Source organism: Arvicola amphibius, chromosome 4 (assembly GCF_903992535.2).
Source record: "Arvicola amphibius chromosome 4, mArvAmp1.2, whole genome shotgun sequence".
Taxonomy (NCBI): domain Eukaryota; kingdom Metazoa; phylum Chordata; class Mammalia; order Rodentia; family Cricetidae; genus Arvicola; species Arvicola amphibius.
In genome coordinates, this window is record NC_052050.1 from 19282440 (window position 1) to 19309758 (window position 27319).

The 27319-nt window shown below is 48.2% G+C and overlaps 1 protein-coding gene across 1 annotated transcript; it reads right to left on the reverse strand.

Moving 5' to 3' along the window:
• Positions 1-7: 7 nt before the first annotated feature.
• Hrob (homologous recombination factor with OB-fold) lies at positions 8-16922 on the reverse strand. The gene is made up of 10 exons (XM_038328299.1): positions 16736-16922; positions 15097-15147; positions 10103-11164; positions 8166-8249; positions 6471-6611; positions 5896-6004; positions 5273-5358; positions 4804-4929; positions 3276-3390; positions 8-534 (listed from the first exon to the last, which is right to left on the reverse strand). The coding sequence occupies exons 1-10, from the start codon at positions 16736-16738 to the stop codon at positions 446-448; spliced, it is 1866 nt and encodes a 621-aa protein (XP_038184227.1). The 5' UTR covers positions 16739-16922; the 3' UTR covers positions 8-445.
• Between the last annotated feature and the right edge of the window lie 10397 nt (positions 16923-27319).

Sequence of the window (27319 nt, forward strand, 5' to 3'; positions counted from 1 at the left end):
GAGGGGGTGGCAGATGAGGAAGGGCTGCTTTATTTCAGAACTAGGTACAATAGCCTGCACTCCACCATCACCCTTGAGGGCGCGGGCTATAGCCTTAGGTCACCTTTGCTGTGGTTGTGGCTCCTCTGGGCTCCGCATCTGTCAGGGGACTGAAGAGTAAAAGGACAAGGAAACCAGGCCCAACATCCTAAAGTTAAGATGAGGTGGGAGGGTCACACTTTTCCAGGGAGGCTGGAGAGCTCGCCTTGTTCACATTTCCAGGATGTCCACACAGAGGAAGCTGTCAGGCTGCTACAGCAGCACACTGCTCATCACCGGGGCTCTCAGAAAGGTGTCACGAGGAGGCAGCAGACCATGACCTTGTCTAGTCTCCAGCTGCACCGGTGCTCTCTCCCTTGGATGAGACCAGATGCACCTAGAGCTTGCCTGGGGACAGACTGCCAGCTCATGGTGGGTGTCCTGTCTTGAGACAGCCCCAACTGGGATCAGAGAAGAAGTCCTCAGGGAGTTCACTCAGAAGTCCATCCAGGTCATCTGCAGGGGGAAGTGGACGTGAGTAGACGCAGTAACAACCATAGAATTCCATGGAACTCAGATCTGAAGCCCTCGGCCTCTGGGAGGACCTTGACCTGGCTACACGTGCAGAAATGTGGCTCCTCTGGGGCACTATGCCCATATCGCTGGGTCTGAGACTGGCATGACTGACCTTTCCTTGTCTCCCTACAAACACACGCACAACAGAAGGCAGGATACAATCTCTGGACCGTTCTAGTAGGAATGGGGAACTCCCCACGTTTCAGTGGCTTCTTTCCCTTCAGTCCAGAGGCGGTGATGAGCAGGAAGGAGTCTGAGGTTTCCTATTGCAACTTCCTCACTGGTTGAGGGGTATGTGTTAGGAATGACAGTTTGTCAACCTAGGCTCTCAACTGACAGTGGGAGAGCACCCAAATCCCGAAATGCCTGGGTGGGCATGAAGAATGAAAGGAACGGTGGCACACACTTTTAATCCCAGCACTCGGGAGGCAGAGGCAGGAGGATCTCTGAATTCAAGACCAGCCTGGTCTACAGAGCCAGGGTTACACAGAGAAACCTTGTCTTGAAAGAAAAAACAGGGGGTGGGGGTTGGGAGGCGGGCATGTGCATTCCTGGGTTGCAAGACAGCCAGAAGGTAATCCCAGGACCTACATAGCAGAGGAGGGCTGATTCCCACAAGTTGTCCTGACCTTCACACATGTGGCAGCATGCCTGCCTTTCTGATAGATAAAATGAAAAAGAAGAGAGAGAAAGCCCTCCTGATGAAAACTGTCCAATGTGGCGCGTACGGAAGCTGGAGACGCTGCTGACACTGATGAACGTGAGGGTACATTCACTGTAAGCTCATTCCACCCCAACAACCTTCTCGGGGTATCTCAGTGGCTGCTGAGATAAAACCCACTTTACCGAGAGAACAAGCTCTGAAGAGGTGCAGTGACTTGCCCAAAGTGAGCCTATTCAGGCTCTAACTGCTGCCACTTCCAGGACAGGATGGGGCCCAGGAAGGCAGACTGTAAACTACACCCAAGAGCCCAGCTCTGGGTCTGGCAAAAGCACTCGGTAGCTGCTGCTGGGAGGAAAGGGAGAAGGTAGATTGGGGAGCATTCAGAGTTTAATTAAGGTGACTAACACTGTATTCAGGCAGGTGGGACTGGTATTTGCTTACAGCAAGGAAAAAGTTGCCTAATGAGCTGGGCATAGCAGTGTTTGCCTTTAATGCCAGCACTTGGAGGCTAAGGCAAAAGAACTGAGGTGAGTTTGATGCCAGCTTGTGCTACATAGTGAGCACCAGGCCAGCTAGGACTATACAGAAAACTCTTGTCTCAAAACATCAGAAATTGCTGGGCGGTGGTGGTGCATGCCTTTAATCCCAGCTCTTGGGAGGCAGAGTTTGAGGCCAGCCTGGTCTACAAGAGCTAGTTCTAGGACAGGCTCCAAAGCTAGAGAAACCCTGTCCTGAAAAAACAAAACAAAACAAAACAAAACAAACAAAACAAAACAAAAAAGGGGAGTCTGGAGAGATGGCTCAGCCATTAAGAGCACTAACTGCTCTTTCAGAGGACCTGGGTTCAATTTCCAACACCCACATGGCAGCTCACAACTGTCTGAAAATGCAGTTCTGCGAGATCTGACACCTTCACACCAATGCACATAAGATAAAGTTAGATAAATCATTAAAAAATATTAAAAAAAAACAAAAAACACCAAAAAAAAAAAAAACCCAAGCAAACACAAAACACCAGAAATTGCCCTGTGGGAGCTGTGCTATGGCTGGCTGGAGAAAACCATCTGGGATGAAGGGGAAGAGCAGGGTGAAGCTAGATCTCAGCAAACAGCAGGAACTATCTATCTGTCCTCAGCCCCGTTCATGAGCACCTTGTTCTATAGCCCACTCTGCCCACTTGCTCTGTGACCACCAGCAACTTCCTCAGACAGCAACAGGGTTAGCAGCTGTTACAAGGGGAGTGCAGGACTCCAGACAACACAAGACCCCAGCAGAAAGGGCAGTCAGTCAGATCTCTGTGAGTTCAAGGCCAGCCTGGTCTGTAGAGCAAATTCTAGGACAGGCTCCAAAGCTACAGAGAAACCCTGTCTCAACAACAACAACAACAAAAAAGTAGGGGCAGACTCTCCCATGTAGGATCTATACAAGGGCTTTGTGGCTTACATATTGGTATATCGTGAATGGGGTTGGTCTGAGATGCTTACCCATAATCCTACTGCCTCCAGACCATGCAGGATTGAATTTCTGAGATCGAAAGCTAAGGAAGTGACAGGACATGAGGGTAGCTCCATCCAGTTGGTCCACTCAGGTTTGTGTCCCCACCCCCCTGGCCTGACATGGGTATGTGACTCCTTGGCACTGTCACACAGCACCTTGGGGATCCTGAGTGTGGGTAGAGCGGGAAATCTGCCTCCATGATCTGCTCATGAGGACTTGAAATAGGACACAACTGTGCCATGCACCCAGGGGTTGGTGATGTCTCCTTCTGCAGCTAAGGTACTGCCAGCAAATGGGGGAGCTATGGATCACATTGTGTGTGCTTTACATGGCTCTACCATACTGTTACAGAGTGTAGCTGCTCTTAACAAGGCTGCAGGCTTGCTCAACAAGACAGCCTCTGATTTCTGAGGAGTGCTGTACCTGTCCACAGAGGTACAGCGGGAGCTGGAAGGCACAGCTAACCACACAGCATTCTCACTGAGTGAGGCAGAAGATGCTGAGGAGCTGTGTGCCTTACCTGCCTCTGGGAGCTCTTCCTCAGGAGACACCGCAGGATTCTGTGCTGTGCTGAGGCCCTGTGTGGGCTCGGCAGCCACATCAGGCTGAAGGTTTCCATGGAAGTTTCCTAGATTCTGAGGACAGTGGATCTGGTTACAGGTGCTCAATGCCCCGGAAATCCCTAGGGTGGGGGTGCCCCTACCCAGATGATCTCAAAGGGAGGGCCTCTCGGGACAAAGACACAATAAGGGAATGGGGTGGGGGCCAGGATCACCCAGGCCCAAGCTGAGGGAGAGAAATGAAACACCAGACACCCACAACAGCAATAACCAAACTAAAACAGGCCTCTAGACTCATCTTTCTAGGTTCTATCAGTGTCTGTGTCTTAGGGACTCTGTGTGACCACCACAGAAGGTAAAGAAGCCATTCACCAGTGTGTTGAGGAGCTAGCCTGGGATTAAAATAAGTGGTTATTAAGGCTAGAGAGAGTGCTCAGCGTTTAAGAGCACATGCTGTTCTTCTAGAGGAATCAGGTTCAATTCTCAGCACCTGCACGGTAGCTCACAACCATCTATAACTCCAGTTCCAGGAGATCTGATGCACTCTTCTGGCTTCCACAGGAACCAAGCACACACATAGCACATGTATACACATGCAGGCAAACACAATGAATGCGTCTTTAAAAAGAGAAAGAAACAATAAGAAAACCCTACACACACACACACACACACACACACACACACACACACACACACCAAAAAAAGGAAGGATGACTATTAAAGAGAAATGAAGGCTAGAGGTGGGGCAGCTGTGAGGGCATATAAAATGGCCCAGGGGAAAGAGGAAATACAAGCAAAAGACTAGAGATAAAGGTTTATAGTGACTGGAGGTCATCAAGGCAAACACTTGTTCTATAGATAGTACAAAAACAGGGGAAGGAACAAGGCTTGCCCAAGGTCATAGCAGAAATCGTCAGCAGAACTTGGATAAAACCCAGGTCTCCTGCCCTCCTCCAGGCCAGGAACCTAAAGGTGAAGTCCCCAGGATCTGCTGGGTAAACTTGCCTGGAGCTTTCTTTAGCTCCCACAGACACCAAATGTTCGCCTCAGTTCCTGAAGGCTGCGCTCCAGAGCATGCCTGCCAGAGGCAGAGACCAAGAGGGAAGTCTCAGAGCAAGGGCCAGCTCACCTGACAGGCCATTTGTATTCCCTGTTCTGTGTAGCCATCTGGCACAGATTTGACCCTCTATCCTTTTGTGCCACCACCCCCAGGGGCCCTTGCCTAGTTCTCAGGTGACTCCTAACTTCTCAGATGATCAAGCCTGCCATCAGACATTCAGGGATCACCAGGAAGCCAGCTGCTCTTACAGGTATTGTTACTCAGTGGCTGGCAGGCGGCTGGAGCAGGGGCAGCAGAGACTCCTGTTCCCAAAGGCAGGACTGCCCCCTTCACAGTGCCTGTCTTTTGCTCCAGGGACAAGGAAAAGAAGAAATGAAGGAATCAGGCAGGAAAGCTCAGCTGGTCACCGTCTACCCTGCCCCACTTACCTTGGGCAAGGGCTGAGGTGGCTCGAGGCAGTCGCTGTCCCCAGAATCTAGACCGTAAATATGGACCAGGTTGTTGGGTGTCACGTTGAGGTAGTGGTTTCTGAGTGAAGGAGAGAACACTCCAATCTGGAGTTGGGAAGGGGAGTCAGTGTCTGGGGGCTCATGGCACTGCTGGATGACCACCAGCAGTCAGCTGTCCTTTGGCTTCCTGTCCTCTGCCCCGAGCTCACACACTCACTCCTGCCTTAGCCTTGGTGCCCCAACAGAACCACCTATCACCCTCAAATACAACTCTCCATCCCCATTTACCCTTGACGAGTGGAGCAGCCCACTGGTCAGAGGCTTGCTTTCAGCTCCAACAAACCAGGGCCTTGCTTCTCCTAGGCTGGCAGTGGAGGGAAGGCAGCTAGCTAAGCAAGGACACCCTGGGGCTCCTTCCCGCAGCAGGTCCCTTCTGGAGCTCCCCTACCTGCTTCAGCAACAGCACCGAGCCAGGCTTCAGCTCATTCTGGTGTGTTTCCAGAAGAACCCTGTGCACTGTCCCAAGCATCTCCCCTGCAAAAACCACATGGCCTCCATCTCAGGATCAAGGGCACAGCAAAGGGTCTGAGCCCTAGCTGGGAAGTGGGCTGTTTATCGCTCATCTCTTGACCTCAGTGGAGGTCATTCAAAAGACACCAGGAGGGGACTGGAGAGATGGCTCAGAGGTTAAGAGCACTGGCTGCTCTTCCAGAGGTCCTGAGTTCAATTCCCAGCAACCATACGGTGGCTCACAACCATCTGTACTGAGATCTGGTGCCCTCTTCTGGCGTGCAGGCATACATCAAGGCAGAATGTTGTATACATAAATAAATCTTTTTTTTTTTTTTTATTTATTTATTATGTATACAATACTCTGTGTGTATGTCTGCAGGCCAGAAGAGGGCACCAGACCTCATTACAGATGGTTGTGAGCCACCATGTGGTTGCTGGGAATTGAACTCAGGACCTTTGGAAGAGCAGGCAATGCTCTTAACCACTGAGCCATCTCTCCAGCCCCCATAAATAAATCTTTAAAAAAAAAAAAAAAAGACACCAGGACTCACTCCTTACCTGTGGGATCCTTAAAAACCACACTAGCGTCCATTGTGCTCCGAGTCAAGGACTTGATCATCACTGCCATGTTGGGGACCTTGTTCCTGGGGAGCTGCTTGAGGGCCGCCTGCTTACAAGGAGACACATTCACTGAGCAATGCCTGCATGTAACTCCCCATGGCAACCAAGGAATGGTAACAGCCTTCCTTCAGGGCAGGCCAAGATAGGTACAAGGGCGGCCTTCTGCTCCCTGTAGAGGCTGAAGCTGGCAGGTCCTTCTTTCTCTCTTAGGTGTCTTTCCTCGTATCAATTTCTGTGGCTCAGTCCATCATGGTAGGCCACATGTACCAATATGCATCTGTCTATAAGAGACCACTAGGAGTTCTCAGGATGGGAATGTGCTTAAGCTCTGTCTCTCGGTCTGGTACCTGAAGTCAGAGGTCTGCAACACTGTTCAGGACTGTGGATAACAGTGCAGACAGACAACCCAAGGGACTCCAGGCTGCCCTCCAGGGACAGGACTGCAGTAAGAGGGGGCAGATGGCCTCTTTATGGTGGAGCAGGCAGCAGAGAGTCACTCTCCAGACCCTTACCTTGCGCAGCACCATGACAATACTGTAGGTGTAGAGGAAGCAGCTGGGGTCTCGCTCATCCAGGCCCAGAGCAGATTTCATGGTGAGCCAGGGACCTCGCCCAAAATCTTCTTCCACTGATCCCTGGGAACTAGTAACAATCTGGCACCACAGAGCAGAGCGGAGCCTGAATTAGTGGACCAACCTTGGGAGAGACCACCGACTGAGGCAGGGCAGAGGGCAGACAGTGAGAGAGAAAGTGAGTTCCTGAGGTGGGGGAGGGGGAAGGAATGCCTCTCAATCACCACAGTGAACAGAAAGTGGTCTGTGACCTGGCTGCACCCTGACACTTTCACTAAGCAGCCAGAACAAAGGTCTTTCTCTCTTTAGTTTTTCGAGACAGGATTTCTCTGTGTGACAGCTCTGACTGTCCTGGAACTCGCTCTGTAGACCAGGTTGGCCTTGAACTCACAGAAATCCACATGTCTCTGCCTCTGGGGTTAAAGGTATGCATGACCACCACCTGGCTCTTTTTTTTTTCTTTCGAATCAGGTCCTGACTTTAACTACAACGAAGCAAAGGCTATCCATCTTCTTTTATTATTTCAAAAGATTTATTTGTTTTATGGGTAAATATGTGGGCCTAAGTATGTGTAGGTACACATGTGCATGCAGCTACTCTCAAAAGCCAGAAGAGGACCCTAGCTTGCCTGCAACTGGAGTTACAGGCAGGCGTGAGTCACCAGCTGTGGGTGCTGGGAGCAGAACAAAGGTTCACTGCAAAAGCAGCAAGGGCTCTTTTTTGTTTGTTTGAAGACAGGGTTTCTCTGTGTAACAGCCCTAGCTGTCCTGGAACTTGCTCTGTAAAACAGACTGGCCTCGAACTCACAGAGATCTGCCTGCCTCTGCCTCCGGAGTGTTGGGATTAAAGGTGTGTGCCACCACTCCCGGAGATGCCCCCTGGTTCTAACCATAAGCTGCCTTAAATCAACAATGGCTTTGAATCCAGACGATTACTAGCAGGTTTGGATCTGAAGTGAACAGGTAGCCCTGGTGAGCTGCAGCAAAAACCTACACTGAGAGAATTAAAAGCAGAGGTGGGTCTGAAGACAGAATAAGCCAATTAGAGCCCCATGAGGGAGAGAAACTGGTCCTACCCACTGAAAGGGAACCTCCTGGAGACAAGATGAGGGTAGATCCTTCCCAGCTCAGCTCCTAGAAACCCGAGAGGGTTCCCAAGATACCATCTCATAAGACTTATTACACTCTCCTCCCCAGGGAAAGATACGGTAGCTGGGCCTGTTGTTCTCAGATGGAATAGAGGGTTGAGCCATGGCATCAGGACAGGCCTCATTCTATGTCTATAAAACTGTTGCCTTCCCCACCTGCTTTTTCCCACCTGCCCTTTGGTATGGGCCTAGCAGCATCAACCGAGGCATGCAAGAATGCCTCACTTTTTATGGTTTTTTCGAGACAGTATACACATATCCTTGTTTATCTGCATTTATGTGTTAAGCCTGCATGGATGCCTGTGTGAGGGTGTCAATCTTGATCTTGGAGTTATGGACAGTTGTGAGCTGCCATGTGGGTGCTGGGAATTGAACCTGGGTCTTCTGGAAGACCAGTTGGTGCTCTTAACCACTGAGCCATCTCTCCAATCCCACCCCTCACTTTTAAATGTTGCCCAAGAAGTGAAGATTTACATAGAAGAAGTTACCTCAGTCTGGAGTTTAGCCACAGCACCGTGAGTTGGAGTCTGGGGTGTGGCAACCATGATCTCCTCCAAATTCTTCCCACTAAGCTAAGAGGGGAGAGAAGGCGAGAGCAAATTCAGCAGCTGTTATTTACGAGAACAGCCTCTTGTCTGGGTTACATAATGAGCTCAGGAAACTATCAGGGTCAATTAGCACATATTACATAGCTCCTAACGCAGTCTCAGGAGCTTCATGGATAGCTTAAAAAAGACACTTTGGGGATCAGTTTGGGGATGCAAGGAAACTGGAGCTGGCTCAGAAGCAAGGCCCAGTGCCGCCTGAAGGGGGCAGTGACCCAAAGAGAGGGGTCTAGGATGGGCTACTGAGCAGCTTCCCTAGAGGTCCTTCTTGAGAAAGAGCAGACCACCCCTGGGTTTCTCTTGAAGGCCACACCAGGAAGATACCAACTGCAACCAGAGCAAAGCTCCAGTGTCCGGCAACCTGGGATCTAACTCAAAACTAGTTTGAGGGACCTTATCCCTCCACCACCGCATGCATATAAACACTCACACATATAAACATACAAAGCATCGGGTGCTTCTCTTCCAACCCCGGCTTCCTCAGGTTGGCCCCCAACACCAGCCACAGTGAAGGGTTCTGTGAGCTCTGTCTTCCCATTGCTGAACCAGCCCCCAAGAACAGACCCATCCTCCCTTTTATCCTCCTAGTCTACCCAAAGCCACTGAGCAAGGCCAAGGCAGAGTCAGTGTGCCCTCAGGAGCCGAGGAAAGACCCCTGCACACACTGCACCCTACCTCTTCCACCCCACTGCAGTGTACTCTCAGTTCCAAATAAACTGCCGAATATCCACGGCTTGGCTCATATGAGTGAGAAGATATTCCTGCCTAGGGCTAGCACACAGCAGATATTCTAGCACACAACAGGAACTATTCACAGGCAGATTTTCAAGTATTCCTCCTGTCTACTTTTTTTCTTTTTTAAAGGCAAGGCTTCCTTTGACTTACAGGGACACTTGATCATGGCAGGGAACTCGCAGTGGCAAGAGCCTGGTGCAGCCAGTCACTGTATCAGCATCAGAAATTGGTGGGGGATGAACGCTAGTGCTCAGTCTACCTTCTTTTCCACTCAGCCCAGGACCCCACCTTCCCACAACTAAGGTGACCTTCTTACCTCCACTAACCTGACTGAGGAAACCCCTTATAGGCAAACCATCCCCACCCCACAGTGCTGAGGCTGGAACGCAGACCTCTGAGCCACTCTCTTCTTTCCCCACTTCTGATTTTTATGGTTTTGCAGATCTTATTTTGTACACATATATGTGCGCACGTGTATGCATGTGCACACACGTGGAGGCCAGAGGACAACCTCAGATGTACTCCTTGGGAGACCTGAGGCACCATTTACCTAGTTTTTGTACTTTTTAGAATTATTTATTAAATAATAAATAATTATGGCTCTTTTGCCAGGATAGACGTGTGTCTGGTGCTCACAGAGGTTGGAAAAGGGAGTCAGCTCCCCTGGGATTGGAGGAGCAGACAGCTGTGAGCACCATGTGGAGGCTGGGAACTGAATCCATGTCCTTTGAAAGAGCAACAAGTGCTCTTAACCTCTGAGCCATCTCTCCAGCTCCTACTTGTTTTTGGAGACAGGGCCTTTTCCTGTCTTAGAGCTTCCCCAGTAAGCTAGGCTGCTTGGTCAGTGAAGCTCAGGAATCGTTTCTCCTCCTCACCAGAGTTAGGATTACAAGCATGTGTCTCCATGCCCAGTTTTGTCTCGTGTTTCTCATGGGTTCTGCAGACCATGCTCGCACGGTAAGCACTGTATCGACTGAACCACTGCTCCAGCCTTTGCAAATGCCTTCTCCCAGCAGTGAATAGCATCTAAGACTGAACCACTGTCTTCCCCTGGATCCTAGTGTCCTGGAAAAGTGGTCACTCACCTGGTGAGGCAGAAGTCCCGCTGGGCCAGGGAAGCGGCGGCGAGTCTTAGCTCGAATGGAAGGGCGTGAGGGCTGCTGGGGTGTCCGGTTGGTAGCAGTGACAAGCTGAACCAGGTGGTTGGTGACTAGAGGTGTCTGCAGAGCTGGCTGAGGAACTGGGGTGGAGGCACCTCTGGGAGTGCTGGCAGGAGATTTGACCAAAGATACTGGGGCTCGGGAAGGCAAGGGTCCCCGAGGAAATGCTGCAGAGCTGCAGTGAGGACGTAGAGGCCCAGGAAAGCGGGGTGTGCCACTTGACCAGGCTCTGGGAGACTGAAATGGCTGACCAGGCAAATGATTCTGCGGGCTGTTTTGAATGGGCCTCCCACCTACTTGGGGAGGCTGAGGTGCAGGAACAGGGGAGCCTCTTTGATGGGGAACTGCTGAGGCAGATGTGAGAGGAAGGCCGCCTGCGGCTCGAGGTCTCAAGGAAAGCCCTGGATTCCTGCAGGGGACAATGGGACTCTTTTGGAAAGAGCCACTCAGGTCAGCCACTCTGGCCTTTTTCACCAATACTGGATCCTCATGGTGCTGTGCAGGCAGGGTTTGGGTGGCTCCAGTGTCAACTCCAAGTTCTAGCTCCAAGTCAGCTCCCTGCAGGGTCTTGTCAAACTCATCTTGATTGGGTGCCTCAAAGCCACCAATGCCCTGCTGATGGCTTCCAAAGATAAACCCAGAGTGTGTGGCCGAGGGCAAGGGCCGGGGTTCTGCTGACTCCTGGAGGACTTTCGTTAGTGTCGTCCTTTGCTGATTGCCCACGCCGCTAGATATCGAGATGGGTCTTAGCGACACTGCTCCAGGACAATCTGAGTCCCTGGTGGTCTGGGGAAGGCTGGAAGTGGGGAGACGGAGTCCTGGGACTGGCTGTCTCGAAGAAGTGGGGTATGACGGCAATAGTCTTGACGGTGCCTGTGGAGTCTCCTCCTGCTGCGGTCTGGAGGACACAGGCATCAGGTGTCCGGCATTCCCGGATGGCACACCAGCCAAATGGTTCTCTGCATTCTCCACAGCAGATAAGAAGTCCTACAACAAAGAAACAGAGAAAGCAGGCCTTTCGTCAGGGCTTTGTTTGTTTTTGAGTCAGTATCTCACGGAGCTCAGACTATGTAGAGGAGAATGACCTTGAACTCCTGACTCTGTCTCCATCTCCCACAAGAAGGTATTACAGGCCAGCGCTACCACATGTGCAGGGTCTTTGCATCTAGGAATTTAAAACTGCTTCCAAAAAATAAATAAAAATAAGTTCTACTTTTACTGTTTAAGCATATAGTATGTATGTATGCAGATACACACACAAGCAAGAAACCAAGACGTGAAAGGCAATGATAGCATTTCTCACTACTTATGATCCTCCTATGAGCCAGTAGGCCAGCAGGCTTCTGTCAGAAGCATTCTAAGGTTATATTTTCAGGTATTTCTCTTCAGTCTCAGGGAGGAGGCTTACCAGGAAAGCAACAGGAAAACCATTCTAGGGCACCAAGAAGCTGAAGGTACCTCCCAAGGTCACATACCCATCTGATGGAGATTGGCTAGTGTTCAGGGAACTAACCTGTCGGCCCTGCAGCCTGTCCTTAGTGCATTCCCTGCCTCCACCAAGCACACCCACACCCACAGTCTTTGGTATGACAGAGAGCCCCTGGATCCAGCCAAATAGACAGAAGTTAAATATAGCTTCTCAGGCAAGTTATATTAAGTATGGATTGCATTTGGGAAGCAAGGTGAGATTGACACCTTCAAGAGCACCAGACCTGTCCTGAGGGTGTTTGAGTCACAACTGCTGGTTAAGTGACACGAAGGTGTTATCCACCCCCAGCCCCTGCTGCTGCTCTGGTGTGTCTGGGCTAGAGCGAGGTTCTTCCTGCTTCAGATGTTCATCAAGAGTGCCACACTCCAGCCACACCGTCTCAGGACCACAGTAACAACAAAAATCAGAATGGCAGGATCCTCATCACCTCGAGGATTAATGGTCCCCCTCATCCCACAGAGCTGACACTAAGCTGTAACATTGAATGAGAAAGGGACTGGTCTGTCATTTCCAAGGAACAAAAACGAACAGTCAGAATCATTTCTCCTAATTCTATTATTTCCCTGGCACCTGCTATGACCCAAGAGGGTCACTTTCACAGTTCCCTTTTAGCCTTTAATGACACATCTCCAAAACCGAAAGTTAAAGACAGGGACACATCTTGACAAAGCCGGTAGTGCTGGGCAAAAATCTACAAAGTTGGGTGTGACGGTACACAGCAATCCCAGCAGTGCAGATGGGAGGGAGGCAGGAGGATCAGGAGTTCAGGGTCATCCTCAGCCACACAGCAATTCGGGGTCAGACCAAGCTGAGACTGTCATTAAAAACAAAGCAGAATCAGACGGTGGTGGTGCACGCCTTTAATCCCAGTACTCGGGAGGCAGAGGCGGGTGGATCTCTGAGTTCGAGGCCAGCCTGGTCTAAAAAAAAAAAAAAAAGTAACTGAATATCAACACTTTCAAATACAAAGCTGAAGTTGTCATATTACAAAATCAATAAATACTTGGATGTCAGGTGCCAGACAAGTATTTTACTAGCATTCTCAAGGAATTCTTATAATGGCCCTATATACATAGGTACTGTGATTATCCTATGAATAATCCTCATTTTATGGATGACAAACCTGAGACTTGCTGTGGCTGGAGAGATGGGTCAGTGGTTAAGAGTGCTCACTAGTCTTTTAGAGAACCTGAGTTCAGATCTCGGCACTCATGTCCAGGGACTCACAAGTACCTGTTACTCCAGCTCCAGAGGATCCAATGCTCTCTTCTGCCTTCCATGGCATCTACGTGAGCATATAGTATACACACACAGATACACACACACGTTGCACGCGTGCATGCGCACACGCATGATGATGTGGGATGTCGTTCTGTATATGTGTTGCTTTCATTGGTTGATGAATAAAGAAAGCTGTTTCAGCCAATGGCTTGGCAGAGAAAAGCCAGGCAGAAAATCCAGAGATAAAAAAAGAGAGTAGGTAAAGTCAAGGAGACACTATGTAGCTGCCAAAGGAGAAAGACACCAGAACAGAACCTTATTCGGTAAGCCACAGCCATTGGTGATACACAGATTAATAGAAATGGATTAATTTAAGATATAAGAGCTAGGTAGAAATATGCCTAAGCTTTGTCTAAACAGTATTATAATTAATATAATTTCTGTGTGATTATTTGGGTCTGGGCAGTTGAGAAACAAACAAGCAGTCTCCCTTTAAAACACATATATACAATTTAAAAAAAAAGAAAGAAAAAGAAGAACTTGAGACTTGGACTAGTCAAGAACTATGGTGAGAACCCACCTGAACCCTTATCCCTACTTTAGGAGAGGAACTGAGAAGCAAAACGTGGCTCCTGCTGCATGTGAAGTGTGAACTTTGAACCCTGGCATGCACTCAAGAAGCAAGGGCAGGTAAATCAAGATAGAAATATCCATGTCCTCGTCCTAGATGAGACTATATCCACTGGTTCTGAGCATGAAGACAGTTATAAAGACTAGTCTTGATAGTCTCTGATTGGACTTTAAGTACCTGTTGTCAAGCACAGTGTGACGTGCCTGTGAACCCAGCTCTCGGGATGTTGAGGCAAGATGGTTTCAAATTCAAGGCAAGTCTTTACTACACAAAGAAACCCTGTCTACAAAGAACAAACCCAGAAACAGCTCTTCGGGAAGGGCTAGGGATGTGGTTTGATTAGTAGCACCATGAAAGGAAAGCAAAGGCTCCTGTTGGGAATGGCCCATGAAGGCCAGAGAACAACAAAAGGATTTACCGTGGTTCACATGGCCAGTAAGTGACTTAATGAAATCCCCCTGCCAGAAATCTCATTTAATTGGCATGGGGTACAGCTTACACAGTGATGAGGGAATCCAATGCTGACTTTGTATCTCCTTCAATTTCTTATCTTCTGAGACGGTGGGAGGCTAGGAAACAATCTGCCATGGTTCACATGCCAGTTGTTGCCTCGGGTCTCAAGCCATGTGGCTGTGTTGTCCTCCTCCACTCTGGTCCTCCATGAACCCTTCCCACCTCAGGTACGCTATTCTGAGAGTGAATGAAATCACCCTCGAGACAGCTCCCAGAAAGGCCCTTATAATTAAAAACATGATGGCTGCAATTAGGGAGCTAATTTGTTTTTTGTTTTCTTTTCTTTTTTTGAGACAGGATCTCATGTGACCCAGGAGAGCTTTGAATTCTCTGTGCAGGAGAGATGACCTTGAACATCTGATTCTGTTGCCTCGACCTCTTATAAATGCTAGAATTACAGGTTTACTGGTTTTATTCAGAGCTTAGAGATTGAGGTCAGGGCTTCAAGATGAGCAGGCACCTGTACCTACTCCCAGCCCCTTTGTTTTGTTTAATTTTTTTTGAGACAGGGTCTCTCTACAGGGCCCTGCCTGTCCTGCAACTCACTAAGTAGACCAGGTTGGCTTCGAACTCACAGAGATCTGCCTGCTGGGATTAAGGCATGTAACACCACTCCTGACTTGTTTTGTCTTTAAGACAGTTAAATATAACTGGGCAGTGGTGGCACAGGCTTTAATCCCAGCACTTGGGAGGCAGGCAGAGACAGGTGATCTCTGTGAGTTAAGGCCAGCATGGTCTACACAGCGAGCTCCAGGAGAGCTAGAGCTACACAGAGATATCCTGTTTCCAAAACAAAACAAACAAAAAACAAGTTAAATATGCTGTTGTTGCTTAGACAGTCTCTCTATGCAGCCCAGGCTGGCCTTCCTGCGTCAGCCTCTTGAACACTAGAACTACAAGCATATAGCACCAATTAGATGGTTGCTCATATTTATTTACATCCCCAGCTTCTCATAGATATAAAAGAGATATATCTGCCAATGGGATTGCTCCAAATGTTCTGAGCGTGGGTGTTTCCATCGTAGGGCCTCTTTGCAACCTCTCTGATCAGCAACATTTTCCTACCTCATCTTCAAACTCCTCCTCCACAGCAAACAGCTTCTGAAAACTACACGTCTGAAAAGGAAAACAAAGCAATTAAGGCTGGAGGAGAAACACTGCAAGAACATTCTGAATTCATTATCTTTCCCCCAGCTCTAACGAGACCATCAAGGGTACTGTTTTTCTGCTTTTTGTTTGTCTAGTACTGGAGGAGGAAAGAGAAGAAATTTGATTTGGGTAAAGACTTAAAAATACTTTAATGTAAAAAAAATATAACCATCTATCTGAATTACTACTCCTAGAAAGGGGGAATGGGAAAAGAGAGGACTGCCAAGGGAAGCAAAGGCAGATCTTCAAGGTCAGCGCTGTGCCCAAGTGATTGTCAATTTTTATTGCTGAGACAGTGGGTCTCAAGTAGCCCAAGCTGGCCTTAAATCCATTATGTTGACAAAGGTAATATTCAACTCTTAAAACAAAACAAAACAAAAACCTTATTTAGCCAGGCGGCGTGGTGGTGGTGCATGCCTTTAATCCCAGCACTTGGGAGGCAGAGGCAGGTGGATCTCTTGTGAGTTTGAGACCAGCCTGGTCTACAAGAGCTAGTTCCGGGCTGGAGAGATGGCTCAGAGGTTAAGAGCACTGGCTGATCTTCCGGAGGTCCTGAGTTCAATTCCCAGCAACCACATGGTGGCTCACAACCATCTGTAATGAGATCTTGTGCCCTCTTCTGGCCTGCAGGCATACAAGGAGGCTGAACACTGTGTACACAATAAATAAATAAATTTAAAAAAAAAAAGAGCTAGTTCCAGGACAGGCTCCAAAGCTACAGAGAAACCTTGTCTTGAAAAGGCAAAATAAATAAATAAAAATAAAAATACTTATTTAGTGTGGGGGGAACACCACTGTGTGGGTGTATTGATCAGAAGACAATTGGAGGGAGTCAGTTCCTCCCTCCCTGTGGATCTAGGGATGGAACTCAGTCCATCAGAGGTAATCACCTTTACCTGCTTAGCCATCTCCCCAGATCCTGACCTTGAACTTGATCCTTTCTTTTCTGAAGGGCTGGGATTACAGTGCCTGCACCACCCCGGGAAGGCAGGCCTGAGGATTTTGCAACAACATCCCAGCCAAAGGTTTGTCCAACACAAGAAAGTACCAGAGATCCTGGCATTGAGCTCTTGTGTCTAAGAATCGAGTCAGTGGTTTCTTCCTACAGAAGTCCAAAGCCCAAAAGTTAAGTTCCCATGAGGGTGGATGCTCAGTCTATGGTTTCTTCTTTCCATCCGGCAGGTTCAGACCAGTGTCAAACCTACACTCAGGGGTTTCAGGTGGGACGGAGAGGAGTAGGGGAGATGTTCAAGGGTCACGAGGATTGGAGGAACAATTCCAAAAGGCAGTGATGCTTGGGGACACTATTTCTCCAAAGAAAGTAATCAGAGGGGAAGGAAGGAGGTGGGTGCGAGTATCTGTAGGTCTGTCTGTCGGGGGAGGGTCTCCATCGCGTGCGTGCCCTTCCTAAGGGCCCAGGTCTGCAGACTACACCCAGCCCCTCCCGAACAGACCCCATCCGAGCAGATTCACCGAGGACGGAGCCCAAACCCGGAGTCTGGCTTCCCTGCAGCTGGGACCCCCTCCCCACGAGGCTGCGTGGGCGCGGCATTACCATAACGACGGCTCAGCTCGGGCGGGTGGATTGGCCGGGCCGTGTCAGACTCAAGGGGTTCACCTCCAGCTCGAAACAGATGCAAGTGGGGCACTGTGGCCGACCGTACTCCCGAAGCAGGTCTGAGAGAAGCGTCTTTAAGACCACAGCGGAAGCTGAGAGAAGCCGAGAGACTACGTCTTTGCGCCCAGGCAGGTATTCGAAGCCGCCGCCATAACAGTGGCTCCGCCCTCTTAAAGGGGAGGTTCTTTTTTTTTAATCCGGCCGACACAAAGGCCTTCTCCCTCTGGTCTTCCGCCTCTGCCTTAAAGGGAAAACTATGGGTTCTCGGGCGCCCCCAAGCGGTCTCTCGAGTCCAGTCGGCTGCCGCGTTGAAGTGAGAACAAAGTTGGGAACTCTTGGACAATCAATCTTTTCTTTTCTTTTCTTTTGTTTTCTTCCTTCCTTCCTTCTTTCTTTCCTTTCTTTCTTTCCTTCTTTCCTTCCTTCTTGTCTGTTTGTCTGTCTTGTTTTTTTCGAGACAGGGTTTCTCTGTGTAGCTCTGGCTGTCCTGGAACTCACTCTGTAGACCAGGTTGGCCTCGAACTCACAAAGATCCGCCTGCCTCTTGCATCCCGAGTGCTGGGATAAAAGGAGTGTGCCACCACCACCACCGGTTTGGACAATTAAGCTTCTTTCCCACTTCTTTTATGTTGAGCACACTAGTGACTGGTGATTTGAGAGAAGCAGAACCAGAACCCAGCTGATGGTGCAGCGCAGGAGCTCAAACTCACTTTGTAGCTAAAAATAATCTTTTTTAAAAAATATTTATTTATTATGTATACAATACTCTGTCTGTGTGTATGCCTGTAGGCCAGAGGAGGGCACCAAACTCCATTACAGATGGTTGTGAGCCACCATGTGGTTGCTGGGAATTGAACTCAGGACCTTTGGAAGAGAAGGCAATGCTCTTAACCTCTGAGCCACCTCTCCAGCCCCGCTAAAAATAATCTTAATTCCTGATTGTCCTTCTTCTACCTCTGAATAGCTGGGATTACGGGCACTGCTGGATTTTCGTGGTGCTGGGGATGGAACCCAGGTCCTTGCCGTTGCTAGGTAAACTCTTTACTACAGAGCCACACTCCAGCATTGATGGAGTCTTTGGGAGGGGCTAGCAAGTTATAGTAAGGAGGTTGTGTGTTGTGATTCCGCAGTTGGCAAGGATCCTTCCTGTCTCCCCTCCAGAGTACCTCCATATCCAATGTCTTCCTTTTCCTAACAGTGCCATCTCAACCAAGAGAAAAAGCAGGGTCTTCATGGTAAGCAGGCCTACATCATCTTCTTTCTTTTTGAAAGGGGGCATTAGTTGGGCATGGACTTACATGCATGTAATTCCAGCACTCAGGAGGTTGAGTGAAAAGTGAGTGTTCTTGGCAAGCCTTAGCTGTAAGACCTTGTCGAAGGGATGGATGCAGGCAGTAGAGGAGGCAGGGAAGAGAGAGAGGCAAGTGTGCTAAGCTGGGACTGAGGGTATGCCATCACGTGGTATATGTTAAACTCTTTTTTTTTTTTTTTTTTTTTTTTTTTTTTGGTTTTTCGAGACAGGGTTTCTCTGTAGCTTTGGAGCCTGTCCTGGAACTAGCTCTTGTAGACCAGGCTGGTCTCGAACTCACAGAGATCCGCCTGCCTCTGCCTCCCGAGTGCTGGGATTAAAGGCGTGCGCCACCGCCGCCCGGCTATGTTAAACTCTTTAATAACGGGTTTGAAAACAGTGTAAACTTGCCTGGCGCCACCAACACTTGGGAGGCAGAGGTGGACAGATCTCTGTGAGTTCGAGGCCAGCCTGGTCTACAGAACGAGTTCCAGAACAGGCTCCAAAGGTACAGAGGAAACCCTGTCTCAAAAAACAAACAAATCAACAAGCAAAACAAACAAACAAAATGATAACCGCCAAAATTCCTGGATTTTGAACAACTGTGTGTGTTCCTGGCACCGTTTTTCCTATCAAGGTCTTGGCCCACCTCGCGTAGCTAGAGGAGGTGGATTTGAGAGCCCGTGACCAAGGTCGTGATACTTCAGCTTAACCGCTATGTCATTTTGCTTCTTAGAATTCCAGGGAACTGAGTTTCTAACCCGCGGCTTCAGGGAAGACAATCCCCTATAATTATGTGGAAAACATCATGTGTCTGGGCATATGTGCTTTGTTCTGAGGAAGAATCCATCTCTTTAGTCAGATTTCTATGGGTCAGGAGGCTGTTGTGCTCTGAGGAACAGGACACACACCCTCTCTCTCTTGACCTCTTCCTTCGGGCTTCTCTAGATGTCTTAAACCAGACCTTAGCTTCCAGTTCCTGAATGGCCATTTGCAGTAACTAGTGGTCCCCCTAGTTTCCAAGGCTTTTTGTCTATGTGTTTTGCTTATGTGCAGTGTATGTGTGTGCTGTGGATGGAACCCAGGTCCTTGCACGTGCTAGTACAGTGTTCTACCATTGAACTACACTCCCAGCACTCAGGCCTAGCTTTAACATACAAAGAACACCCAGGTTTTTCTGCTGAAGAAATTCTTTAGGGCCGGGCATATAGCTCAGTGTTGAGCATTTGCTTAGCATATACAAGACCCAAAATTGTTAATCCCTCTCCATTTACTGGAGAATGGCTCATAAGGTTCTCAAGGTCTCAGTGATCTGGAACCTGCTTCCTAGCTTTTCCTGTTTCCACCAATCAGGACCCACCCTGCTAGATCACACTCATTCTTCAGGATCCTGCCTCCTCCAAGAAGCCCCCCCCCACACCCTCTTAGACAGGGATTCTCTGTGTAGCCTTGACTGTTCTGGAACTTGTTCTGTAGAACAGGCTAGCCTCAAACTCACAGAGATCCACCTGCCTTTGCCTCCAGAGTGCTGGGATTAAAGGTGTGTACCACCACCACCTAGCTTCAAGGAAGCAATTTTATTTTCCTTTGAGACAAAGTTTCTCTGTGTAACAGTCTTAGCTGTCCTGAAACTCACTCTGCAGACCAGAGTGGCCTTAAACTCACAGAGATCTGCCTGCCTCTGCCTCCCGAGTGCTGGGATTAAATGCATGGAAGCCATTTTTTTTTTTTTTTTTTGGTTTTTCGAGACAGGGTTTCCCTGTAGTTTCTAGAGCCTGTCCTGGAACTAGCTCTTGTAGACCAGGCTGGCCTCGAACTCAGAGATCCGCCTGCCTCTGCCTCCCGAGTGCTGGGATTAAAGGCGTGCGCCACCACCGCCCGGCCATGGAAGCCATTTTTAACTGCTCAGAGAGACCCACATTTTCTTGTCCTCAGCTCCCTGCATTCAAGACGTACTTCCATTGTAACGGATGTCTACTGTGTGCCCTGTATTTTCTTTGGGGTCTTTTCCACTCCTTGATGAATTGTGTGCTTGTTTTGGTCAGGTCTTGTTGCTTTCTTTTTAAGAGAGGGGAAAGTTGAAACAAGATCCTCAAATCTGGCCTAGGCTGGTCTTGAAATTGCAGCAATCCACCTGCCTCAGCCTCCCCAAGTGCTGGGGTTATGTGTGTGTGCCACCATGCTTGGCTTTTGCAGCTTGTTTATCTTTTGTGAATGAGTAGAAGACATTGTACAAGCATTTGTTGAATGATGAAATGGCTTTGCCAGAAAAGTGAGCAGATCCGGGCCCACTTCTATGAATAACTACCATTGGTGGTGAAAGAGATTCACTTAATTACAAATAAAAAGCGTACATATAAACATACACACACACACAGGGTATGGAGTGGGGCTTGAAGACAGTTTGCCGTGTTTGCTATGGAGTTAGAAAAATATGTCTGAGCGTCCTGCTAAGTGGCATGTGATCTTGAGTAAGTTCCTTTACCTCTCAGAACCTTTGTTGCATCATCTGTGAAATCAGAATTCCTCATCTTTGCAGGGTTTCTGGGAGATTAAGTGGAACTGCATTGAAGTGGCTAACTTCATGCCTGGCATGTTGGCAAGGCCTAGGCAAATATGGAGTCCCTTCCCCCCTCCTGGAGTTTGCAAACTTGTATGGGGATTGTTATGGGAACCACATGGCTTGAGTTTGCATCTGTTTCGGCACGTTTGCGAATGCATTTCACCCTAATTCATGTTTGTATCATATGAACAGTCGTACGTGAGCCAGTGTGATGCATGTGTATATGCCTTGTTAGGGACAGTGACAGACGGGAGAGGCAGTGTGTACATACAGAGTTTTGTGTTGTCTTGGTGGGTGGGTGTTGCATGTTAAATGTGTGTGTGGAAGTCAATGTGTGTTATGGGCCACATATGGGAGCCGGGGGAAGGGCTGCTCTGTCTGTGTGGCTCTGTGAGAAGATGGTGGATTCAGTTAGTGTGCTCTCTCTATATATAAACCAGCTGTGCCATAGAACTTTTGATGCTGATGGAAATGGACCCTGTATAAACTCACTGTCCATTCGAGTGGCCGCTGTCCCCTCACGGCTATTGAGCACGTGAAATGTGACTAGCTTGACTAAGGAACTGAAGATGTAATGGTATTTAATTTCTCTTGTTTTCATGGAAATAGCCTCAGGGATATTAGTAGACCGAAATCCCAAGCTTCTTCTCCAATACCCCAGCTGATGCAGATCGTCTTCCCTTTATCAGGATGTAGTTTTGACCTTAGCACAAAAGAAGCCCTGCCGGCGCCCTACCTGCGCACATATGCGTGTGAGCGCGCGTGTGTAAGACGTAGAGAGAGGGCTGCAGCCCCCCCTCTTCAAGTCCCCAGCGGAGCAGTGAATCAGCCTGACGATGCTGTGAGTCATTCATGAACCGCTTGCAGCCGGCCCAGCAGGCGGGAAGCGAACGTCAGCCAGCCTCGCAGCCCTACCCCCACCCTGGGTGGATCACTCAGCCCCACGCACTGCAGATGTTGGGAAGAAATTGACGCGGGCCAATCGAGGCACCGGAGCGCTTCTCCTCCGCCCCTCCCGTCGACTCGCAATCCATTCATCCCCTAGCCCCTCTTTCCCTCTCCATTCGGGTGGCATGTGAGTCATCACAACATCGCCCTTTTCGAGGACAGCATCTAGCTCAATCCTCTGAGACCCATCCAACACCTACCTCCCCAGACTGAATTCAGTGGGTCTAATAGGGCGGGGGCAGGAAGGGAAACTGGATGCTAGGGGCGGGAAGGTTCCTTTTGGCCTTGAAGCCAACCCAGTCAGGGGTGTGCAGGTGAGCCAGGGTTTGGGGTGGATTGCAGCTGGATGGTCCCGGGCACTTGGCATCTAGCTTGCTTAGGAGGATCATGGAGACAAACATGGCTGGAGGGAGGGAGCTGCCTGGAGCCCCTGTGGCTGGTGAGGAGTAAGGTACAGGGACAGAACTAGCTTTATTCCTCTAGTTCCCCAGGAAGTCCCACATAGTTTCTCCCCATTGCCTGACCATCTTTGGGACCTAGTGGCCTCTCTCCTTTGCACATCCCTTCCCCTGCAACTTTCATCTTTCCCCTCTTGGACCAGACATTACTTGAGGTCCCTGGGACTACTGGGTCCTATGACTCTTATTGAGTCAGCTTTGAAAGAGCAGTCAGTGATAGAATGTTTGTCTGACATGCATGAGGCCCAGGAATACATCCCCATCACTAAACCAAAGCCCACTAGAAATGAGCAGGGGCCTGAAGCTCAGTGGTTTAAAAAAAAAGAAAAAAAAGGAGGAGGAGGAGATAGGCCTGGAGAAACAGCTTGGTGGTAAAGAGCACCTGCTGCACCAGCGGTGGTTGTGCACACTTTTAATCCCAGCACTCAGGAAGCAGACTCTGTGAGTTCAGGGTCAGCCTGGTCTACAGAGCTAGTTCCTGGACAGCCAAAGCTACACAGAGAAACCCTGTCTCAAACAACAACAACGATGACAAACAAAAAAAGAGCACCTCCTGGAACTGGGGTTCGGTTCTCAGCACCGACAGAGTGGCTCACAATTATCTGTAATTCCAGTTCTATGCAATCATCTGACCTTCATGGGCACCAGGCTTTCATGTAGGCATACATGTGTACATGTAGACCAAACACACAGATAAAATAAAAAAATTAAAAAACAGAACAAATAATATATGCAGTGCAATGCAATCTTATTTTTTAAAAAGTGAGTAGAAGCCGGGCAATGGTGGCGCACACCTTTAATCCCAGCACTCGGGAGGCAGAGGCAGGTGGATCTCTGTGAGTTCGAAACCAGCCTGGTCTACAGAGCTAGTTCTAGGACAGGCTCCAAAGCCACAGAGAAACCCTGTCTCGAAAAACCAAATAAATAAATAAATAAATAAATAAATAAATAAATAAAAAGTGAGTAGAGAAAAGATTAGAAAAGTAGCTAATTGTTAACAATTATTCTTTTGGGTTATGGATTTAGGAGTGCTTGTATTTCCCTTTGTATCTTCTTGGTCCCTCCCCTTCCCCAAGAGTTTTTTACAATCAGAGTTCATGACTTTTTTTTTTTTTTTTTTTTTTTTTGGTTTTTTGAGACAGGGTTTTTCTGTAGCTTTGGAGCCCGCCTGGAACTAGCTCTTGTAGCCCAGGCTGGCGTTGAACTCACAGAGATACGCCTGCCTCTACCTCCCAAGTGCTGGGATTAAAGGCGTGCGCCACCACTGCCTGATGAGTTCATGACTTTTTATAGAAAAAAAAAATCAACCTAGTAAGCATTTGAAAAGTCATCTGTGCCGGGCGGTGGTGGCGCACGCCTTTAATCCCAGCACTCGGGAGGCAGAGGCAGGCGGATCTCTGTGAGTTCGAGACCAGCCTGGTCTACAAGAGCTAGTTCCAGGACAGGCTCCAAAGCCACAGAGAAACCCTGTCTCGAAAAACCAAAAAAAAAAAAAAAAAAAAAAGAAAAGTCATCAAAGTCATCTGTGGGGGCAGTAATGAGAATTAACTGTAAGGGCCATTTTTGGTGGCGATGAAAATGTTCTAAAACTGGGTTGTGGTAATGGTTGTGCAATTCAGTGAACTCACTCAAAACTATAAACTATATACTTAAAGTGGCAAATTTCATGTTATGTACATTATACATAACGTTTAATTTTTATTTTTAATTTATTTTTCATAACTGAGTGAGTTTTTTTTAATTATGTGCATGTATATGTGTCTGTGTGAGGCTATGGGCACAGATCTCCTTGAGGGCAGGGGCAGTGGCTCCCTTGGAGCTGGACTTACAGGCAGTTGTGAGCCACGGAACGTGAGTGCTGGGAACTGGTGGCCACTGGGTGGAAAGCAAATGTTTCCTCTGAAAGGCTCTGCCACAGATCTGATTATTTTCGTGGCAACTCTAGAAGGATAGACGGCATGTGCTCCACCTTCCAGATACAGAGATGGAGTTCCGAGATAGACGAGTCATCAGTGAGTTGCTGTTCAAAGAAGAGCCCAGGGGCTGGAGAAATGGCTCAGCGGTTAAGAGCATTGCCTGCTCTTCCAAGGGTCCTGAGTTCAATTCCCAGCAACCACATGGTGGCTCACAACCATCTATAAAGAGGTCTGGTGCCTTCTTCTGGCCTGAAGACATGCACACAGACAGAATATTGTATACATAATAAATAAATAAATAAATAAATAAATAAATAAATAAATAAAAAAAAAAAACAAAGAAGAGCCCAGGACCACCGCAAGTCTTCCCCAAGACTGAAGGGGTTCCCCTCAAGAGCCAAGATCACCATTATCTGTTTCTTCCATTCACAAGGATGTGGGACTCCCCAGACAAAAGTCCTCCGTTCAAGGAATCTGGAACATGTTCCTTCATCCTCAGGCAACAGGACCTTGAACATATATGTGTCCAACCATAGAGAGAAAGAACAACAGATAACCCACACCATTGTGTTAATCTTTCCAACAGCTCTTCAGGGTAGGCGTAGTTATTATTATGGTTTTGTTTTTTGGAGACAGGGTTTCTCTGTATAGCTCTGGCTGTCCTAGAACTCCTGTAGACCAGGCTGGTCTCGAACTCAGAGATTCACCTGCCTCTGCCTCCCAGGTGCTGGGATTAAAGGCTTGAGCCACCACCACAGGCTAATTTTTATTTTATTTTATTTTTGTAATTTAAATCATTTTTTGTGTGTGTCTGCTTGTGCCACAGTGCACATGCAGTGGTCAGAGTTCACACGGCAGAGTTAGTTTTCTGTTTTCATCGTGTGGGTCCTGAGGTCATCAGACTTGGTGGGGGAGATCTTTACCTAATAAATCATCTTCACTGGAACTGTGTAAAACCTTCCTTTCTCGTTTTTTTTTCCTTTTTTTGGGGGGGAGCGGGGAGATGGGGTTCAAGGCAGGGTTTCTCTGTGTAACAGTCCTGGCTATCTTGAAACTTGCTTTGTAGACCAGGCTGGCCTCGAACTCACAGAGATCCGCCTGCCTCTGCCTCCCGAGTGCTGGGAGTAAAGGCTTTTCTCACCGTGTCCAACTACAAAGTCTTAAAATTGGGCGTGGTAGCGTGCGCCTGTAGTGCGCGCTGCTTGGGAAACTGAGGCGAGAGAGCGCGAGGTTTTGTTGTTTCCAGCATTCGTTGTGTTTTCATCTTTTTAAACTTTTACTTTTTGGGCTGGAGAGATGGCTCAGAGGTTAAGAGCACTGGCTGCACTTCCGGAGGTCCTGAGTTCAATTCCCAGCAACCACATGGTGGCTCACAACCATCTGTACTGAGATCTGGCACCCCCCTCTGGCATGTGGTCATACATAGAGGCAGAATGTTGTATACATAATAAATAAATCAAAAAAAATGTTTAAAAAAAATAAACTTTTACTTTTTTGTGTATGTTTTTTTTATCAATTTTTATTGAGCTCTACATTTTTCTCTGCTCCCCTCCCTGCTTCTCCCCTCCCCTTCCACCATCTCCCAAGGTCCCCATGCTCCCAACTTACTCAGGAGATCTTGTCTTTTTCTACTCCCCTTGTTTTTGTTTTAAATAAACTCTTTAAATTACTTTTGTTCTATCTGTATGGGTGCTTTGCCTGCATATATCTGTGTACTGTGTTTGTGCATGGTACCCAGGGAAGTCAGAAGAGGGCACTGAGTCCCCTAGGATTAGAGTCACAGATGCTATAGATGGCATGAGCTGTCACATGGGTGCTGGGACTCAAACCTGGGTCCCCTGGAGGAGCAGCCAAGGTTCTAACCCATTGGGCAATCTCTCCAGCCTCGAAAGATTGTAATTTAAGGCTAAACTGGGTAGTTTAGCAAGGCCCTGTCTCCAGTAAGAAGATCTGGGGATATGGCTCAGAAGTGAAGCAGCTGACTAGCCTGTAGAAGGCCCTGGATTCAAGCTCCAGATTGAAAAAAAAAAATCTCCACATTTAATCTCATTTAATCTCATTTAATCTCATTTGGGAGGCAGAGGCAGGAGGATCTCTGTGGGCTCAAGGCTAGCCTGGTCTACAAAAGGGAGTTCCAAGACAGCCAGGGCTGCACACAGAGAAACCTTGTCTTGAAAAACAAAGAATAAACAAACATCTCAGTAGATATTCATGGAAAGGAGTGCAGAATGAGAGAAAGCTTTGGGCAATGTTTGTTTGCTTGACTATTTCTGAGGTAGCATTTCAAAGAATAACCCAAGCTAGCCTTGATTTTACCATCTTCCTGCCTCAGATCCCCAAGTTCTAAGATTCTATTCATGAACCACCCCATCTGACTTGGGGCCAATTTTTTTGACTCAAAAGTCCCTATTCTCCATAGACTTGGCATGTTGGGACACACTTTTATCTATCTATCTATCTATCTATCTATCTATCTATCTATCTATCATCTATCTTTGGTGTTTTGTGATAGGGTTTCTCTGTGAAACAGCTCTAATTGTCCTGGAACTTGCTTTGTAGACCAGGCTGACCTCAAACTCACAGAGATTTGCCTGCCTCTGCTTCCCGAGTGCTGGGATTACAGGTATACATCACCACCACCTCGCTCAGGACACACTTTAATCCCAGCATTTGGGAGGCAGAGACAGGAGGATCTCTGTGAGTTTGAGATCAGCCTGGTCTATGTATCAAGGTCTAGGACAGCTAGGACTACACCTAGAGACCACGTCTTCCCCACACACACATACACACAAAAAATAGTCCATACATCTCCATGTAGGACGTTCAGTCTATTGGGTCTAATTCTCCATTGTTTTATGACATCAAGATTCCAAAATCATTGAGAAAATCTAATCATTGAGGGAAAAAGGAGAGGAAAAGCGATTTGCTTGAACTTCCATAGTCAGGTGATCTTTGTCATACAGGGGACATGCTATCTTGTTTCCATAGGATGGCAAGTTGCTCAAGAAAAGGTGCTTTTAGCCGGGCGGTGGTGGTGCACGCCTTTAATCCCAGCACTCGGGAGGCAGAGGCAGGCGGATCTCTGAGTTCGAGGCCAGCCTGGTCTACAAGAGCTAGTTCCAGGACAGGCTCTAGAAACTACAGGGAAATCCTGTCTCGAAAAACAAAAAAAAAAAAAAAAAAAAAAAAAGAAAAAGAAAAGGTGCTTTTACACCCTCTGCCCTCTTCCAGTGTCCTTGGGGCATACTCTGCACAGAGAAGATACTACAAATGACGTGAGGGACACTTCTGACAATAGCTCATAACTTGCAATGTCTCATTCATGTGGCTTGGACTCCTACACAGTTA